Source organism: Cervus canadensis, chromosome 2 (genome assembly GCF_019320065.1).
Source record: "Cervus canadensis isolate Bull #8, Minnesota chromosome 2, ASM1932006v1, whole genome shotgun sequence".
In the NCBI taxonomy this organism is placed as follows: domain Eukaryota; kingdom Metazoa; phylum Chordata; class Mammalia; order Artiodactyla; family Cervidae; genus Cervus; species Cervus canadensis.
Genome location: NC_057387.1, coordinates 26,577,324 through 26,598,114, shown reverse-complemented (window position 1 = coordinate 26,598,114; position 20,791 = coordinate 26,577,324). Strand labels below are relative to the sequence as shown.

At 45.4% G+C, this 20,791-nt stretch overlaps 1 protein-coding gene and 1 long non-coding RNA gene across 3 annotated transcripts in view; one reads left to right on the top strand and one right to left on the bottom strand.

Moving 5' to 3' along the window:
• The window catches only part of CASQ2 (calsequestrin 2), a 73,569-nt gene that overhangs the window by 11,185 nt on the left and 41,593 nt on the right, over window positions 1–20,791 (bottom strand). The window contains exons 5-8 of the mRNA XM_043459868.1: window positions 20,351–20,424; window positions 14,159–14,289; window positions 12,721–12,766; window positions 6,248–6,302 (exon numbers count right to left, since the gene is read on the bottom strand). Coding sequence (XP_043315803.1) covers window positions 6,248–6,302; window positions 12,721–12,766; window positions 14,159–14,289; window positions 20,351–20,424 — 306 coding nt within the window. The remainder of the gene's footprint in view (window positions 1–6,247; window positions 6,303–12,720; window positions 12,767–14,158; window positions 14,290–20,350; window positions 20,425–20,791) is intronic.
• LOC122435801 overlaps window positions 15,304–20,791 on the top strand; it is a 46,776-nt gene continuing 41,288 nt past the window's right edge. Inside the window, exons 1-2 of one of the 2 annotated variants that reach the window (XR_006267703.1) lie at window positions 15,304–15,534; window positions 16,184–16,246. This is a non-coding gene — a long non-coding RNA (uncharacterized LOC122435801). The remainder of the gene's footprint in view (window positions 15,535–16,183; window positions 16,247–20,791) is intronic. The other variant, XR_006267704.1, reaches the window with a different exon arrangement.

Here is a 20,791-nt window from a genome sequence, read left to right as displayed (position 1 = left end):
AACAGGTCCAGGCCCTCTGCACGCTGCCCACCAGGCCCTCACACTGTCCTCCCGACCCATCCTCAGGGGCTGGCGGCACTCATCCCGTAAATACGTTGAGAGACACCCCCGCCGCCCCCACACTGCTACCCCAGGTGCAGTTATGGGACTCGGAGTCTCACTCCTGGAGACAGGCCTAGGCTTGGGGAACCGGGCTGGATGGCCAAGTCCTGTGACTATTGCTTCTGAGGGAGGTGCCACAGATAAGCAGGCATCACGTGGCTTACAGGTTGTGTCTGGACTTAGAAGACCCTGCACAGGCCACTTAACCTCTCTGGGGCCTCTATCTCCTCAACTGACAATGGAGAAAAAAGCTCCCCCATGACCTTGGGGGCTTGTTGATAATAATGATACTATTGTTATCATGCCAGGCACTTGCAGAAGAGACTGCAAAGATTTTCCGTCTTCTTTCTTTCCCACTCCATCAGCATTTAATTCATGTCAAGTACTCTTCACTATGTTTATCCTTCATTAATAGGAGGGCTCCTGGTGTCATTGGGTGGGTATATTCTGTGTGCCCACATGTATCAGACCCAGGGCCAGATGCTGGGACACGAAGGTGTGGAGGGCAGTCACCTGAGAGGTCTCCTCTCAGAAAGGCCCACTCAGTACCTAAGCAGCCGCATGGCATCTGAACCGGGGCCCTTTGGGAGCCGTGGGAGACAAAGTTGAGAGCACGTCCCTGACAAGGTGTCACTCAGTCACCTGTTAGAGAGAGATGGGGGACATGATATGGGCCCCGCAGTCCTGAGCTGGCCCCTGAGACATTAGAACACCCCATCACTCCGTACCACAGCGCTCCCTTCTCTGTCTCCCAGCTCTTGCGTATGTGCAAGCATGCTAAGTCACTTCAGTCATGTCTGCCTCTTTGCAACTCTAGTCTGTCAGGCTCCTCTCTCCATGGGATTTCCCAGGCAAGAATACTAGAGTGGGTTGCCATGCCCTTCTCCAGAGGATCTTCCCGACCCAGGGATCGAACCCTTGTCTCTTATGTCTCCTGCATTGGCAGGTGGGTCCTTTAGTACTAGTGCTGTCTAGGAAGCTCAAGCTCTTGGGTCCTGGAACTGGTGGGAAAGGCAAACGATACAGAAGCAGAGGTGGCGGTTACAGTCCAGGGCTTGAGGCTGGACTGCCTGGGTTGGAACCCCAGTTCTACCACTGATTAGTCACGTGCCTGAGGGATGCTACTTAACTTCTCCATACCTTTGTTTCCCTAACTGCATATCATGGAAGATGATAATGACAGTACCTATTGCTTACAAGGGCTTCCCTGGTGGCTCAGTGGTAAAGAATCCACCTGCAATGCAGGAGACAAGAGTTCAATCCCTGGGCTGGGAAGATCCCCTGGAGAAGGAAATGGCAACCCACTCCAGTAGTCTTGCCAGGGAAATTCCTTGGACAGAGGAGCCTGGTGGGCTACAGTCCATGGGGTCGCAAAGAGTCAGACACACAGTTTAGCGACTGAACAATGATGACTACCTATAAGCACAGGCCTGCCGTGAAGATGAAATGTGCAGATATTTAAGTGCTTGGAACTATATTTAGCAAGAACTGCATTTTAAATTTGATCAGATTTGAATTTGGAAGCTCAATTAAGCAGTCAGTGTTCCTATTTGAGGCAACTAGTGTCAAAGACATTTTACAAGAACCTGAGGCTGTTGAAACTCAATTGGAACAAGGGCTTGGGCTCTTGCACTCGGGGCCCCTCACTGGTTGTATTCCATATGCTCAGACAGCAGCCTCAGTGCATCTCCAGCTTGTTAGTGCTAATGTCCCCGGTGCCCTTGGAGGATATCTATCCAGCATGAGCTCACGTAGAAATGCCACTTTGTGACCCTTTCATCCAGTGCTCTAAAGAAGATGTCAGGCTGATGCAGACACCTCTGGGGGCGGCAGGGGAGATGGTTCATTTTCACACGTGTCAAACAGTAGATCTGGCTGCATTCTGAGTGCAAGAGCTGAGAGGAGGCTGTGGAAGAGGAAGCCGGGCAGCACCACAGGGCTCTGGGCAAGACCAGAGAGCTGTAACGGTCCTTTCCAGCCAGGCCTGCCTGCAGTCGCAACAGGGAGGAGAGCTCACCGCAGAAGAGATCCAGCAGTTGTGCTCAGGGCCAGAGAGCAGGCAGGGTCTGCAGCCCCTGAACACAAGCCCTCTACTGGGGCTGTCAGGACTGCTGGGAGAGTCCTTGAGAGGCCAGGTCACTCGGAGAGACCTGTGTTACTGCTGCCGCCGAATAATCGTAGATTCCAAATCTGGTAGCATCAGTGGGGAGGAAGTTTGACTTTTCTTCATTGATCGGGCTCTCAAGCTTCCAGGTGGCTCCTTTCTCCTCACTCCCACTTCTCTTTCTTGCTCTCTTGGCTCCCACCTCCCCCATGCCTTGCTCAGAGCCTGCAGCTGGCTTGGGCGACCCCAGGGAGGTAGTGTGGTCGGGTGGACAGTGCCCAAAGGAGCCACCAGAAATCTAAGCTCCTGTGCCTGCGCTGCCTCTAACCGTGCCATCTTGAGTGCTCCACGGAACTTCTTTGGGTTTTTTCAAATGTTGGAGGTGCAGAGGGTGGTGAAGGACAGCGGAGAGGAAGGAGGGCAGGCTAAGCGGTCACTCAGACTCCACAGGGTAGTCATTCTGAGGGGTGGGGCTTTGTGGTTCAGGGTGGGGCTTGGCACCCAGTCAGCGCTCAGTTTGATTCCAGCCCCCCTGCTCTCCAGTCAATCAGCTGCTCTGGGCCTCCTCAGCTTCATCAGTTGTAAAATGGGAATAAAAGTAGTACCTCTCACATGGGGTTACTTCATCTAAGAATACAATAAGTCACCATCATCCTCATCTTCATCAGAATCACTATGTGGTCAGAGGTCAAGAAAGCCTGCCAGAATTTGAATCTTGGCTTGAATACAGCAAGTGATTTGGGCAAGTCATTTAACCCTTAAGAATCACTTTTCTTATCTGATGCTGGGAGGATCATCACCATGCATACATCACAGGGTAGCTTTAAGGACCAAATAGGACCACCTCCATAAAGCTCACAGCACACTTCCTCCAGACTCTTAGCTCTTTAAGAGAGCTGTATTATTTTCTTTGTTGAGTGGGTAGGGGTTTGGTTGGTACAGTGGGCCACGCAGAGCGTGTTAGCAAGAGCAAGGTATACCAGGAAGTACTGTCTGGGTAGGAATGAAATTCCTAGTCCGTGCAGTCAGGCCCCCCTGCCCTGGTTACACATCAGTGACCTGCAGTAATGACTGACTAGTCAGGGACTTTCCCGGAACAGCCTTTCTCTTTCCCAGCCCTGAGCAGGCCAGTGCCTCCACCCCCTCCCTGAGGAAAGATGCTGTGAGCTCGTCCTCCCTCCCCCACCTCCACCCCCAGCGTTTCTTCCAGCTTCCCAGTAACAAGCCCCAGCATGGGCTCCTGTGGGGCAAGACACGGCTTCGGGCCCAGGGATATTTGCGCAGGGAGGAGGTGGAAGTAGTTTCAGGAGCTTGATTCATTACAGCAGCAATCTCGGTCAAACAGGTTCCTGCAACTACTCCGAGGCCTCTTTGTTCCATTGTTCCAGAGAGCCAGACAGGCCTCCCCGCAATCCTGGGAGGGGGCAGGGGGTGGGGAAGGAAGCCCCCTGGAGTCTCGCCAGCAGGCTGCTGCTGATGGCCATTTCATCCCTGTTCACACAACACCAGGGATCCCATTCTGTTTGATTATAGCTTGTAAACCTTGCGCAACTGGCTTCTTTGCTATCTTCTTCTCCAGGGGCTGGGGGTAGCCAGAATTGTGGGAAAAAGCTGGAAACGTATTGATATTTTTTTTGGACACAGATTAGGTTTTCTTGAAGAGTTTTCCCAAATCTGCAAGTCAATGATGGGAAAACTGGGACATTGGTGAACATTCCAAAAAATTAATGAAAAAAAGGGGGAGGAAGTTTTCAGATAATTTGGAGCATACATTTGCTTTTCATACAAAGGAATATTATTTGACCCTAAAAAGGAATGAATTATTGATACATACCACACACAGATGAATATGGAAAACATTATGGTAAGTGAAAGATGCTAGGTACAAAAGGCTTCATATTACATGATTTCATTTACATGAACTATCCAGAACAGTCAAATCCACAGAGACAGAAAGTACATTGAGTTGTTGCCAGCGGGTGGAGGAAAAGGGAATAGGAGTGGCTGCTAATTGAGATGAGATTTTTCTGAGATGATGAAAGTGTTCTGGAATTAGATAGTGGTGAGGTTTGCACAACTTTGTGAATATAGTAAAACTGCTGAATTGCACTTAGAAAAGGTGAGCCTTAGGGACTTCCATGGTGGCCCAGTGGCTAAGACTCAGTGCTCCCAGTGCAGAGGGTGGGTTCCATCCCTGGTCAGGGAACTAGATCCCACATGCTGCCACTAAGAGTTTGCATGTCACAACTAAGACCTAGGGTAGCCGAATACATAAATATTTAAAGAATGATGTATCTTATGGTATGTGAATTATACCTCAATTTTAAAGATTGCATGAGAAAAATATTTGGGTTTCAGTTTGTAAGAAACTGTGGAGGCTGATGGTGTTTTACCAAACAAACAAACAAAATGCTGGTCAGACAGTGAAGAGTTGGGCTCGGTCTCAGTCATCAGCATATCTAATCATCTGCCCACAGGTACTTATTAAGCACCTACTCTGTGTCAAGGCACGGACAAGAACCAGGTATATATTGATGAATGGGACAACTGTTCCCTCTTTGTGGCCTCCCACTGGCCCTTTGGCAGTTTGTTGAACTTCTCTGACCCTCTACTTCCTTATGTCTTTATGAATGAATATATGAGAGGCTGAGGCAAATACTATACAAATGTGTCCTACCCGGAAGAGCGGTTCCCAAACCCCACAGGGCGTCAGCACATGGCTCAGAGCTTGTCTCAGTCAGTCCCGGGTGAGTTGGTGGCGTTGTCAGGTTGGGAAACCCTGCCCAGGTACCTCATAGCCCAAAGCCTGGCTGCTTAGCCATCCTAACGGAAGTTCCCTGCCCTCTCTGGTTGCGTTCTAGATTGTCCCAGGTCTTCCAAAACATACTTCAGAATCACCGCTTACCCTTCCCTTTGGGAAACTTTATTCACAGAGCACTGCTGAAGGAATGCAGAATTTTACCACCTGCAAAATTAATTTTTCCTGCACTTCACTCTCCACTGGTGTTAAAAAGAGTGAAACCAGGAAAAACTTGACCAGGTTAACACCCATTTATAGGGTCATTTTGTACTTTAGAAACAAGCTGCTTGTTTTGCCCAGTTCTCATTATTTGGCAGAATATTTTCTATGAAGTTTCCCAAGCACAGACAATATTTTGCAGACCAAAGGATACACAGTTGTCATTTTAAGGTAGGGTTGTAATTCACATAGGCTAGATCACAACATTGGTAAATGAAGTTTAAATGTGAACAGAAGTTCACCTCCCTCCCCCTATACACAGGGGCTTCCCTGGTAGCTCAACCGGTAAAGAATCTTCCTGCAATGCCGGAGACCCTGGTTCTATTCCTGGGCCGGGAAGATCCCCTGGAGAAGGGATAGGCTACCCACTCCAGTATTCTTGGGCTTCGCTGGTGGCTCAGATGTTAAAGAATCTGCCAACAGTGCAGGAGACCAGGGTTCGATCTCTGGATTGGGAAGATCCCCTGGAGGAGGGCATGGCAAACCACTCCAGTATTCTTGCCTGGAGAATTCCCATGGACAGAGAAGCCTGGTGGGCTACAGTCTTTGGGGTCACAGAGTTGGACACGACTGAGTGACTAAGCACAGCCCCCACATACACATACACATCCTTAAAGCTAGGATGTTTTACTATCCTCCCCCTCAGTCCTTGGCGCTTCTTAATAGACAGGCAGCTAGGCAGAAGGAGGTGCATACTCACTTGTGCTGTGCTTAGTCGCCCAGTAGTGTCCGGTTCTTTGCGACCCCATGGACTGTAGCCTGCCAGGCTCCTCTGTCCATGGGATTGTCCAGGCAAGAATACTGGAGTGGGTTGTCATTTCCTTCTCCAGGGTCATGCTCTCTTAGCTGTGTGCATACTTGAATGTGGAGTCATGCCTAATAGGCTACCACCAGGGGGCGCTCGGTACCTTGTGGTTGCGGAATACCGGAAATGACGCAAGAGAGGGTGAGGGCTGACGAAGGAGAGAGGTCAGTTTTGGTCTAAGATGTGTAAGAGTGGGGACAGGGGGTAGGGTTCCTACCTGGGTCACTCCTCTCCGCAAAGGCCACAATGTGGATTCCGTTCAAATCATCTTCCTGTGGGAGAGAAGAATCAAAGTTACTCTCTTGGGTGGAAAGATACCAGGGAGTGAGTCCCGAACAGACTCAGAGGCTGGAATGGAAATGGGAGGCAGTGGGGCGGGGTGGACGCAGGGGCACACATTCAGAAAGGGAATACCGATGAGCCGCGGGGAAGACTGTGTGGAGTTTAATCAATGGGTTTGCAACACAGGAAAACACCAACCACACACAGACATTAGCATGAAAAGGGCCTCACTCCCGTGGGCTGGAGGATCCAGGAGAGCAGCAGTAAAAGGCAAAATGAGGAAGAATGTGAGTTTGGTTCATCAGGAGCTCTGAGATCCACAAAGCATTCTGGACACAGCTCCGTGAGTGCGTGTGTCGGTCTGTTTCAAGAATTCACCGCCAGCAAATATAATCAGCGATATACCAGATTATAGAAACTTGCAAATGCTGCTAACAGATCCCGAAACTGTCCTCAAACAGGTAGCAGACAAGACTCTATGAGATAAGCGAGGATGTGGGTCTGTTTTGTTCACACAAGAATCTAAGTGCTTTTGTTACAGACATCTCTTATTGAAGAAGCAGAACCTGTGTGGTCAGTAGGGGCCGCTTTGCTGGGTGTGACCTCCAAGTTGTTTCCTTGGGGTCCTTTCTGCTTGCCAAAGCAGGATAGATCCTGAGAGTGGGCAGCTGCAGGAGAACTCTGGAATTTAGACTTAAGGAAAGTTTAGGGTGTGACAGTAAAAGTATGTGTGGAGGCTGGGATGGGGTAGAGAATCTAGAGAGAGTGTTTCAAATCCATGGGCAACCAAGTGCATCTCATGTTTCTATGTCCTGAGCAGAAAGGATTGTATATGCACCTTGTGTCTCCTCTGCACTGATTATTCCTGCAGAAGGAGAAGCAGGAGCTTGGAGGGGCCCCTCTTATGAGAAATGTGAGCCTCAGGAGACCTGGAGAGGAAGCTGTGTGAGAATGAGGTACCAGGGACAAATCTAAGTGAATATGATTGTCGCTGACACCAGCAGAGGGATTCACTGGGTGCCCCGAATGTCATATTAGAATCATCCTAGGGTAAAAAAAAAACTCCAGGCATCTCAAACCTCTCATGATCTCTGTTTCCATTTCAGTTGATTTTAATGCTGGTGCAATCCTATCTAAATGCTAATTTTTTTTTCCCTTTGAGTTTGGAATGGACAAAAACCTCCAAATGGTCTAAGAGAGATTAAATGGAAAATATTATTATTAAAAACAAGAGAGTGGGCACTGCCATGGTCAGACTCTGGGGAATTGAATTTTACAGATATGTGTGTGCACGCATATGTGAGTACAGGTTTATTACACAAATCTGACGGCAACCAGAAGGGGAGTCTGAGCTTTCACTGTTTTACATTTGCTATTACCGCCAGACAGAATATCCTGATCAGTGCTCATTAGGCTACCCTGTGTCTCTGTCTCCTGTCATCAGTTGGAAGTAAGCAGTGTTAACTCTAGGAAGAAGGTTTCATTTCTGTGTCCCCTTCTACACTGCATTTGCAAATTAGTTTTAGAATTAAGAATCCATATTAATTTGACAAGAAGCTGTTCTTAATATGGCTGTCACTCCCCAGGCCTGGATGGCCCTGGATGAAGAACCATAACCCAGAGAAAGAGCCTCTTTCTTTATGGATCTCAAAGATTCAGCACACAAACCTGTATTGAATACCTGCAAAGAGGCAGTTGCTTCTCAGTGCCAGGTATCTTCAGTAATAAGCTCACAGAGCAAGAATCCATGGTCAGGCCGGTAAATCAGGGTTACTCAGTGTGAATCCAATGTGCAAGGTAGGGGAAGAGCCAAGCTGACCATCCACCGGCCTGAGAACACCCCAGGGGCGTTCTCTGAACCCCACAGCCTTTGCTGTGCAGATCACACAGTTAGTCATCACATTGCCTTGAAAATAACTTTTTAATTGCACAAATCTCTCTCAACTCAATGGCAGGCTCTCTGAGGGAAGGGATTATGGCTTAAAATAATAATGATGGTGAAAATGGCAACAATAATATTTGCCACTTGCCACAAAATGTATCGGTACTTTGTAAATACATTATTTCTGAATCTCAAAGTCTGATTCCTATTTAATGCTTCAAGAATTGAGTGACTTACCTAAAGCCATGGAGATGGTACATGACATAACTGGGATTCAAGCCAGCTCTGTCTGACCCCAAAGTCCATTCCTTTTCTTTCTCAATGACAGGGTCCCAAATAGGCCACTGTGACATAAAACTGTTTTGGCTGAAGGCATCTGAATTCTTGAAATCCTTTATCTGCCTAAAAGCAGAGCCTTCCCAAGAACGTGGTTGTCATCACTCAGACAGACATTATCACAAAATTATCGTATCTGCCATCTATTCTCCTAAGGGCCCATTTATCATTCAAAAACAGTCATTTTGTTCTCCCAGAAGTGCTCCTCTGCCCCCCACCCTACCCCCATTCCCCATTAAGATGGTGTATAAGTCCCTCCTTGAGTCACATTTCTCCCTTGCATGAATAGCTAATTAAATCTGTGTTTTTTCCTCTTCCCAATCTGTCTTTTACCAGTTTAATTTGCAGGCCCTAAGAAATAGACCTAAGAGGGTAGAGGAAAAATTTTCCTCTCTGACATTACCAACAAGAGAGAGAATGGGCTCTGCTAATCTGTTGTCTCTCCACAGGCTTTGCAGAAGATGTTGCAAATGCTGATCAGTGGCTCTTACTTAAGTTGAAAGAGGCCAAGGAGGGGCTTTTAGGCCAAGTGTCTGAGCACCAGATCCCTCAAAGAAATGGAAATTTGGGAGTTACTTTGATGACTACCTTAGTGTAGATTTGCTAGCACATTGCATGTCCCTCTGTCATAGCAGCAAACATACTGGGCTGGTGTTCTATTATTATTGGGACTGTTTCATCTACTCAACCCTGAATTCCTAAGGACAGGACAGCAATGCTTATTTTTAATACGTGCTTAGCACAATGTAATAGGTTCTGCTTAATGTCTGTTGAATTTTTTTTTTTAAAAGAGTATAGTGATAAAAATCTTGCACACCTCTTGAAGAAAATTAGCAAATATTAGCGATACCAAGGAGAAGTGAAACATCAGTTACCCACCAATCAGATATTACCATTGTTCATATGTAACTCTGTTTCCTTCCTGTCTCTGTTGAATGTTTGCTCTCATGTTGAATGAAGAGATGCAAAGAGAAGAAAAATAGTTACAACTGTCAGATTCCCTAAGGGGCAATCAGTGATGTAGGGGCTCATTGGAGCAGATCTCTGGCCCCCTCTGGGAACAACTTTCCTATTGCAATCAAGGGAAGATTCTTTCAGAAAGAACTTCTGAGTCCAATTTCTGTGGGCTTTTGCTAAGGACTGTGGCTGACAACTGGCCAGGGTGGAGGGCCGGTGGGGAGGTGGAGTCTCAAAGCAGAGGGACAAGTCAGCATTGAGTCTGGACATTCTTTGACTATTCTGAGTAAATAAATAAATAGCTGTCTGATTTACACACAGCAAATATTGCTAGATACCAGTATTTTGGGAATAATAATTTACATATTTCTGTGGTTTGCTGCTGTAAAAACCTGTACAATTGGGGAGAGAAGCCAGTCAATGGTTGCTTTAGCCCTACCTAGTTTTTCTATTTTATTTAAATCTTTTGCAATGTCTAAGCAAGTGGGTGTTGAAGATCAAGATTCTGAAGTTCATCGATTGGTCACTTTCCCCAGCCTGTGCGGTGTAAGTTGCTGTGGCCAAGTAGGCCCTGAAAATGGGTACATGTGGATGGGATAGGGACCGAGTGGCTTCCCCAAGGTCCTTCTGACTGTCTGATTTCTGCTCCTCTTTCAGGATGCGAAGATAACCCTGGGTGGCCTGTCCTGCCCTCTCTCCCTAGTTGGAGACTTGGATGAAGGGCTGGCTAGGGCTTCTGGGGATGTCATATGGATATTCCATGATGGGGTGTTGGAAAGGACTAAACCCCTCTGGTTGCCCTTTTCTCTGCCTGGTTGAATTCAATACACAGCCCTTTTCCAATTAGAAAGCAACTGAATATATACTAATGTGGGAAGTGTGAGCCATCACTTTTATTTTGTAGTATAGCAAAAGCTATAGCTTATTCATTAAGTGAAAAGGAAGCAGAGAATGGGTTCCAGTGAAGCCAGATGGCAAACCTCCTTTCTGAATATCTACCTCTGATATGGGAGAGAGAACATTTCTTCAGAGCAGTGTGCAGGGGGGTGATCTGAGAGGTGTCCATGATCAGAAGGAGGGGCAGGACTGTCCTACAATGGTGGTGTGGTTTTGGGTGTGATACTGCTCTGTCAGTGAGGAAAGGCCTGAGAGAAGGGTTCTACAATTTTTCAGTGTTTCCCTTCCAGGGGCCTAGATACTTATCTCCTAAGAATGAACAAAATAAGAATTAAAGATAAAGGCATAGCTGAACAGAAAAGTAATAATCACTCTCAATTTGAAATGGTACTTTGTCTCATGAAAGACAAAGACATACCAATAACCTATTTCAGATTAAAGGCAACTAAAAAGACATAACAGTCAAACACAAGCCTTGGATCAAAGTTTGGATCCTGCGCCAGGAAAAAACAAATGTTTTCTCTTGCTATAAAGGATATTAGTGACGACTGGTAAATTTAAATGTGGAATTGTATTAGTATTAACTTCCTGATTTGGATAAGCATACTGTGATTATGTGGGCGTCCCAGGTGGTACTAGTAGTAAAGAACCTGCCTGCCAATACAGGAGACGCAAGAGACTCTGGTTTGACTCCTAGGTTGGGAAGATTCCCTGGAGAAGGGCATGGCAGCCCACTCCAGTATTTGTGCCTGGAGAATCCCATGGACAGAGGAAACCTGGTGGGCTAAGGTCCATAGGGTTGCAAAGAGTTGGATACAACTGAAGCGATTTTGCATGCATGCACACATTGATTATGTAAGAGAAAGTTCTTGTTTTTATACAACTTCTGAAGTGTTTAGGAGCAAAAGGGAATTGGGTCTGCTATTTACTCTCAAACAGTTCAGAAAAATTCTATATCAAGAGAATGTGATAAAGCCAAACGTTAACGTTTGGGGAATCTGGGTAAAGAGGTCATGGAATTTGTTGCACTGTTTTTTATAAGTCTGAAATTGTTTTAAGTGAAAGATGAGAATATTTTTTAAAAAGAATATTATTTTTAAAGCATTGTTATATCCTTTTTGTTATTTTAAAATCCAATAGCAAGACCTCTTAGATGTTAAATTTTTGAAAAGTTTAAATGTTAGGAAAAGATGTTTCTATTGTGCTGTGTTGCTCTTAAATAGTCCACTTCTCCAGACTGAATTATTTGCCTTTGGTGTGAAACGTTTGTTTTACCTTCAGATATCCAAAGACGTTACATGCCAGTAAAACAGAGAGTGTCAAGTTACTCCATGATTCTGTTCATCTGTCACTTTAGACTCGGAATTAGAGAATTAGTAAACACATGCTTCCATGTTAATCTCCTTCTCCCTACCACCAACCCTTCTCTCCCTCTCCACCAAAATGTTGCCTTACGGGGACATGGTCCACTCTAGGATATACACTGGAGAAAACAAGGGATTTTGTTCCAGGTGGTCTAAATTTAAGTCCCCAGATCTAATGCTTATTAGTTATATATCTTTGAGTAGTTGATTTAATCTGTGTGATTGTCAGTTTCTCTAGGAAACTAAAATAATACTTGCTCTGTATCACTTTCCAGAACTGTTGAGAGATCCAAGTAAAAGGGCATATGAAATGCTTTGATAAAAGCTTCACAGACTTTAGTTGTTACTGTTTACTGAATTTTGTATAAAGCTGGGGTGGGGTGGGGGTGTGTATCTTCAAGGCCTTCTTTATAATGCTAACCCACCTGACATACTGTCTGTGACATAGACTTCGGGGACAATCTGACTTGGCACTTTTCAGTGCCTTGAGTTGATATTTACAAAACCAGCTACCACGCACTAATGGAGTACCTACTGTGTCTGGGTTCTTCATACCTTTTGTCCCTACAATAAGCCTGATTTTAGATGCAGGAGCTAAAGCTCAGAAAGGCCATGTGATTTAAGGTAGGATACAAAACTAATAGGTGGCAGATTCTGAACTTGAGCCCAAGTCTGAAATGCGTGGTCCGAGCTTCTTCTACCTGTGACCTTGGGTTTCTGGTGGCCAGTGAATGAAAGCCAGTAGTCACTCTAGGAAATGAGCTCAGAGATAGAGTAATTTTGCCTAATGGCCAGCCCAGGGGAACGGAGTTGTAACCCAGTGTGATGCTGTCAACATGTCAAATTCTCCACCACCCCAGACATCCACTCCAGGCAAGTAAGACTTGGTTTGAGGTTTGGAACTCAAAGGGGTACTCCTCCTGGGGAATGTACTCATCTCTACAAGGCAGAAAGAGTTTGCCACTTTCTTACCCATGTTTCAAACATATCTTCTGGGCGCAGGCGACGTAGAGTGGGTCTGGGAAAAGAACAAAAGATAAGCTTCCTTGAATAGAGATGATCTCAGCTGACACCAAAGCCCCAGCACAGTGAAATGTAGGATGAGATGTTGGTTCACTTTCCCAAGTTCTACATACTTGTTTTCTCTCTTAAGGGAACAGAGCAGATGGACTCTGTTGTGTCACACACAGCTGGGCCTAAAGCCTTTTCACAGGCCCGTTTGAGCCCAAGATTATAAAGTCTATCACAGATAATGGGTCACAGGGAACGGAGTCAGCTTATGCCCAGGCCAAGAAGCCCTTTCCCTCCTCACTGACAGGGGACATTCCTGAGAACCCTGAGCAGGCCCAGATTCAGGAGACCCAGGAGAGGAAACAGCCCAGAGCCACAGTAGTTTTGTCACCAGGGTGATCCATCAGAAGCCCTTGAGGGATGTTTGGAGGAGCCGGTTGGATCTATCTTTTGCTCATAGTTTTACTTCTTTTTCAATGTTGGCAAATACTGTTAGCCTTGTTGGTATTTATTCATCCAAATGCTGCTTCCTTTTGGGGACCAAGGTGACCCCGTGATGGAGTCATGATGCTCCATGTTCAGTGATCCTATGTGACCATGAGGAGGGGAGGGTGGGTGGATGAGGTGGTAAACGCAGCACCATGTTCATGTTCTGGAACTGTCTCTCCCTTAAGAGCCGAGGTCAGCAGACTACATACAGCTGGTGGATCCAATCCAGCCAATGGCTCCTGTTTTTATAAATAAACTTCTGTTGGGACACAGCCACACACATTTGTTTACATATGGCCCATGACTGTTTGCTCACTACAACGGCGGAATTGAGTGCTTGCAGCACAGACCATCTGGCCCACAAAGCCTGCAATATTTATTTTCTGGCCCCTTACAAAAAAAGTATGCTGATCCATGCTAGTGCTAATGGTATCAAATATTCCTCTCCCAGAAGTTCTATGCACAAAATTTTCATCCTTGGCTTCATTACTTAACTACCCTGAAACCAATTCCTTGATCTGTAAAATTAGGACATAATTTGCTATATCCCCCATAATGTTGAAGATTAGGTAAAATAGCTTCCCAAAGCATCTGGCATCATACTTTAGGATGCTAACATTAAATCACTATCATTATCATTGTGGAATTTCACTTGTGACATCTTACTGTAGGAGGTGATTTCTTCACTGCGGGGAGGTGGTCTAACTTTGTTTGCAAAGGTAAACCCATATTCAGAAAATGTAGCCACTGGTCAATGACCAACAAAGCCACACTGCTGAGTTCAGTTCTGCTGGGGTGCTAACTCCAGGTTGCTCTTGGGGGTCTGAAATGGTGGGACTGAGAGGCTTGTCTGCATCCCCCCAGGCCTGGATCACCCCTGCTCCCACTCCCCGCATGCCATCTGGGGCACCTCTGGTGCTCTTTCACAAACTCCACGAGCTCCGCTTCTGTGTAGGGTTTGTCAGGGATGGCAATGGGCTCGTCCATAAATGGCTCGTAGAAGTCAACCTCATTCATCTTCAAGGACAATTTCTTTGCAACCTGTAACAATTAGAAGCAAGACAATAGTTTCGTTGAACAGTAGCCTAGAGGAGCAATGGGTCGTCCAGCTACAAGTGTGTGTGTTCTCTGCAAAAGACATGGGAGTGTATGTGTGGTTTTAACTTAAATGTTGAAATGACAGGAACTCAGCACCTAGGCCTGGCTGGACCCACCTCCTTTTGTGATCAAAGGGTAGATAGAGAGGAAAAATCCTCTCTGGCAGATGAGATCCAGTCAGGGCCAGAGAGCAGTCAGAATGGAAGGTGGGAAATTTAATTCCATGCTCACCATCCCTGAACTGTGTGTGCCAGGGCGGAAGCAAATGTCAGCAGATCATGTTCAGTGTCCTGGGATGCATGGATTTAATTGAACTGATTTTGATAGACCAGGCAGTTGATGGAAACCATGTAAAGCACACAGGTACTCAGAATCAGGGGCCAACCCATTAGTCTGTCCCCGATCAGCTCATAAACTGTAATTGCTATTTCGATTGAAGCATTAGCCTGAGGGCTGTCTCTCAGTCCTGGGTGTGTCTGATGGTTTCTGAGGTTCTGGGAACTGCCTGGTTGGTTACCTGTCAGCAGGTGACCTGCCATCCTGGTTTGTCCAGGGTGGAGGGGTTTCCCAGGATTCAGATTTTCAGTGCTAATGCTGGGAGGGTACCCAGCAAGCGAGCTCACCCTGTGTCCAATAGAAAGCATGGGGAGCCAGCCTATAGGCTGGGATTGTGCTCTCTTGATTAACATGGCTATGCAGTCTGGTCAGGGCAGAATGGTTGCTGTGTTCACCGGCAGAGCTGCTGAGCTCACATCTCCTTTTGTGAAATGATTCGAGAGGCTTGGAATGTGCAACGCTCTGTAGAAAACCAAATGCCATTCTTTTCGAGTTCAGAGCTGTGGTCCCAGAAAGTACAGGGATGAACAGTGGTTCCCTTGAAACTAAAGAGGAATTGCCTAAGAGCTGACGCCCTGTGGTGGTAACCAACGGTGCAGAGGCCCGGGGCAGCCATGACTAACTGGGGAGGGGGAGGAACCGGGTGTTACATAAGCTGTTACACAAGGAGGTCCATTCTGAGCCAGCACTGGTATCCCTATGGCTTTTGTCATCACTTGCTATTAATTCCGGGTCACTGTATTCCAAAAAGACATTTTTTAAGGATTTAAGGGAAAGCAACAACCACGCGCTACTCAAGAGCTAACAAAAACATCTGTGTTAAGAGCCGAAGTCTGTCAAAGAGATTTAATGGTGAGGTTGATTTTGCTTTAAGGGACAAAAAGGTGTGGGGTTTTCTCTTTTTTCCCTCTTCTATGGTGTGGGGATGGTGTGGATGATGGGGTGGGGAGTGTGGTTAGGGGAAAGGGGAGGAAAGAGCAACTGTACAACCATGGGGTGGGTTTGCACACAGTTCTTCACAAAGCTGGGCCCTCGCAGAATGAGCTTGAAAATGACATTGGATTCTGGTTTTCTGAGTTCACCTACTACATTTCTTAGGAACCAGGAAACTGTTTGTAGGAGGTGACCAGATGAACAAAAATGAATCATAGCAAACACATGGAGTGCTTGCTGTGTGCCAGTTACTGTTGCAGAGTGTTTTAAGTTGATTACTTTATGAATCTCTACTTGGATTGTACAAGGTCAGAGCTACTATTATACTTATTTTACAAATGATGAGCTTGAGGCACAATTTGAGGATGAATTGGTCAAGCAGAGTGTTCTGAACTGCCAATTTGCCCCCCTTCCAACTTTCCATTTCATTTCCTTCCAAATTACCTTTTCCTTGACATTGTACAGAAAGGAATTTATGTTCCTTTAAATATCAGATTGGCACTGTGCATGGTGTAGGGAGATATTTCCTTATTCCTCTTGTAACAGGTTCTCATCAACTCATCCGCAGATCAGTCTACCAGAATGAAGGCTTCCTGAAGGTGAGAAGCAACTCATCACACCCTCCATTAAGGTTAACAGTGGAGATGCACCTGTGTGTGTGAGTGTGTGTGTGTAAGGATGCGCAGTGTTAAGATCATGAATGTGAAGTTGGATTATGTTTGTATCTTGGGCACTCTGAGCAGAATTTTCTAGAGGCCTATATCCCCTATATAGGCCCATTCCCTATATCCCCATCACTACCATAGAATTTCCTCATCTTGAATCTCAGACAATTCCTTCCTTTTCCTTTTAATTGTATCTTGGATGGTAAATACTGAAGGAGGCTTGACTTACTGAGGCACTGATTGATTCTTCAATGAATATTTAGTGGGGCCGACTATATCCGAGGGACCCAGACCTGTTTCATGGATGGTACAATTAAATAAGAATGGATTTTACTATTAAAATCTGAAGAGATTCAATCATGAATTCATTTGTCCTTTTTTAAAAAAAATAATTAGTTGGAATGGAGTTTGCCAAGGCAAGAAGATTACAAAGTACAATGGCCATTCTTCTGACATTTGCACGTGTGTAAATTTTGATAACATGTTTTTCCACAAGTTACGAAGCCATTTCGGTTGTTGCAGATGAAACCAACTCAATGAATTTAGGTCTTCTCAGCATCTGTCTTCTCTGTCAACTTTGTTTAGAGAATCACAGCTTCTTTTGACCCAATATGGTTCAAACAAATGATTTTGCTTCTCACTGTTTACTCCAAGAAAAGAACAGGCCAGTGGGAGATGGCGTGAGATAATTAGAACTGACATTTTCAGGCTGTGAGGTGCCATAGACAGGACACTGTCCTCAGTCCTCTGACTCTTGCTCCATTTGCTTCAGGCAGGTTGGGCCCTTGTGTGGCTTGATACAGGATCAAGATCCATTGATCAGTGCTGGTCCCAAACCTGTGTGCTGGCTAAAATCTCCCAGGGAGCTCTTAGAAAATGCATATTTCTGGGCCTGGCCATAATGCTAAGAAAACCCCCAAATTTCCAGGTGTGACTTCCACGAACCAATGTTTTTAAAAGCCCCTTGGGGCCTACCAACACTGACAGTGGTTGGAAACTGGTAAACTCCCAAATCTACATCAGCAGCCCTGATATCTCATCCTCATTACAGTTCTCCAACTCATATAATGTATTTAACATAATATATTTATTGGTTTGTTTACTTATTTTCTGTCTTCCCATCTTCTCCTTCCCACAACACATACTAAACTCTAAATCCTACAAGGACAGAAATCTGATTTGCTCAATGTTGTGCGCCTGGCATCTGGAAGAGTGTCTGGCACATAAAAGGGCCTCAATAAATGCTTGCTAGGTGAGTGGATGAATAAATAAACGAAAGATCCTTGCAGTTGAATGTCTTCCCAACTTGTAGAAATCAGAGCTCAGCACCCTGTCTTATGTTCCTCTACAGATTCTTCTTCCTAGATTTCCTAGTGTTTTCAGTAGCTTTACAGTCTTTACTGTCCCGAAGCAGAGTTGGAATCTTAAGCCGTTTGTGTGTCTTCCCTTGTCTTTCTCTCCATCTCAGCCGTGGCCAGGTCCCCTTGTCATCTCAACCTCTGCCAGTTGGTTTTTCATCTTTGGGACTGTATTAGGGTTTCCTGGACCCTTGCCTCTCCTGACTTCAAACCCCTATAAAGCCCTTCCTTTTCCAGGTCCCTCTGGCATTCCCTATGGTGGATTGTCTCACTTACAGGTTCTTCCGCCCACTTCTGCTCTAGCATCCCCTGCTGGGCACCAATGGGGCTTGGACTGGGGACAGCCATGCCTCCTGGACCCTACCGTTTCCCCCACTCTGCAACTGATGACTATAAATTCTTAAGTACCTTATGGCATGATCGAGACCGCCCAGTGCCACAGCTCTTCCTTCTGTGTTCTATGTAGAGGTAGAGAGTGTGTCTCTTTATAAATGTCATAAAATCCCACAAGGCTACATGAACAGGGGCACTTGCGACTCAGTGTCTTTCAGAGTTTTTAGTGAAGAGCCCTGTGAATTTTTAATTATAGCCTGACCTCACCTTCATGGGCCACATATGGTTGGGCTGGAAGGCACATCTAAAACCAGACACTGCCCTGAGTTCAGCATTGGACCAGCCTTCTAGGAACTGAGGCCTTCTTGCTTGGCCAAGCTTATCTGTCTGACTCTGTCTTCCTTCAGATGAATTCTTACCCAGGAGCTGCCGTGTTCCCTCCCAGCCCATCATAACCAAGAGGCAGTGATGAATTTCCTTTATGCTCCTCTGGGCCTCCCCTTCTATTACCGCCTCCCAGTCTGCCTTCACCTGGGCTTAGATGACTGCCTCTTCTTAACAACAGTACTGGCTTACACTCCCTGAATGTCTACTGTGTGCCAGATGGCAGCTAAGCGTTGACATGTAATGTTTCTTTCTCTCGAGAGCAGGAGGACAGAGCATTTGACTTTGGAGTCAGGCTGACCTACTAACTATGTGACCACGAGCAGATCTATTTTGTCTCTCTGTGCCTTGGTTTCGCCTTCCATGGATTGAGAATCCTAATCCCTCTTATACAGGGGTGTTGAGAGGATTAAATGAGATAACCTATGCAAAGCTCTTAGCACAAAGCCTGACACATGAAAAGTACTTAATAAATGATAGTTATTATTCCTTTGGATATTATTGTTCCAGCTCTCTCCCAACTCTAATCCACACAATTAGGGTAAGCGTTCTTCAAGTTTGGATTGTATCACTTAGATTATAGAGCTCTCTTCTGGGTTATAGGCTTGCAGACTGGGGTCATACCCATAGAAGTGGCTATGTATATAGAGTTAATGCAGTCTCTTTTCATCATAGTCCTTCCCTGCTCTAGCACTTAGAGGCTTCCTCTTGTTTTTTACAGAAAACTTGAACTCCTCGCATGGTAGCAATGCCCATGAACACTGTTCATCAAGGCCTCACTCCTCACTGGGAGTAACTTTTACTTTTTTTGCTTTTAACTTGGCACTTGAATTTGATCAAGACGCCAGAACTTTGTCCTAGTTTATTTGTTCTAGTAAATATTGCGATTTAGAGCTTTTAGTTTGGGGTGTACGTGTGTGTGTGGTGTATGGATGTGAGTTTCTTAGTGTTACATTTGTGTGGGTGTGAGTGTGACTGTGTGAGGAGGTATGTGTTGTGTGAGTGTATGTACTGGTGTGTTGTGTGTGGTTATATGCATGTTGTGTGTGTTATGTATGTGTTATGTGTGTATTATGCAGACGTGTGAATCTGAATGTGTGGGTGTACACCCTGAATCTCAAGAGCAGATACAGAGTCTCCTACTTAATGGTGCGGTACAGAAGAAAGGGCATGGATTTTAGGTACAGATTGTCCTAAACTGTGATCTCAGCACTACTACTAATTTGCTGGAGACCTTGGATACTACTTAACCTTTCTGAATCTTTTTTCTCATCTGGGAAATGGTGTTTTTACTTTTCAGAGTTGTTTAAAGGATTAGAAACAGTATAGATGCAATATATCAAATTGTGCCCAACACACAGAAAACCATAAATAGCCCTTTTAGTAATAACCGGAGCAAGAGCAGAGTACTCCAACCATACTAGGTCCCAAATAAATTACCCACCGACTGATTCAAGGTCCCTATATCTCTGCAGTTCTTTGCCCTAAAAAAGCACTTGCCACATGCAGAAAATATAGATCCATTGAATTATAAATGAGTACACCAATGACATCTCCTGAGGAGTAGAAATGGGTAACTTTCTGAAGCACCAGGGCTTTAGATGGTCTGTGCTCCTCCCCAATGCATCCCCTATCCTTGCCCAGTGGAGGGGACGTATACAACCCCAGGAAGGGAGAGGATGGCCCTCAACAAAAAGGAAGCAGTGACCAGTGACCCGGCACATCTAGGCTCATATACTTCCGATTCTTAGTGTTGAAGGTGATAAAGAGTGGTCCATCTCTTTTTATTGCATATTTTCAGAAATACCCTTACATCCTCTGAATTAATAATTGTTGTACTCGTTTCTTATTCAATGGTAATTTAATGCCATATTTCTAACACTTCTGGCAAATGTATTAATGGATGGAGGAGTGTTAATGTTGCTAAAAGAGAAGGAAAAGTGGTGGGAAGTTCAAGCTTTAAAGTGTTTAAACTGAGGTTTCTTAGGTACTTACGCCTTTGTCGAAAGTAGCAAAAAATTTGATATAAGGCTGGAAGTGTTCAGCTGCCTCTTCAAAAGCCTTGTAATCTAAGAGGAAAAAGATAAAAGGGAGAGACATTTTCAAGATTCACATTGCATCAGAAATTTCTCTTTTTAAACAATCTAGAGAAAGTGGGAAGCCAATTAGTTCTGATTGGATAGTTATTTGATAGATATTATTTAGATGAAGCATTTGATACAATTTTAAATCCCAAGGAATTTGGGTGGACTGTCGTTCAACTATCCTGAAAAGGATCTCTTATTTTTTATGTTTGCGCTGGGTCTTTGTGGCTGCTCTCTGGCCTTCTCCATTTGCAGCAAATGGGGGCTAGTCTTCGCTGCAGTGTGAAGCTTCTCATTGCGGGTTCTCTTGTCGCAGAGCTCAGGCTCTAGGCCTCACAGGCTTCAGTAGTTG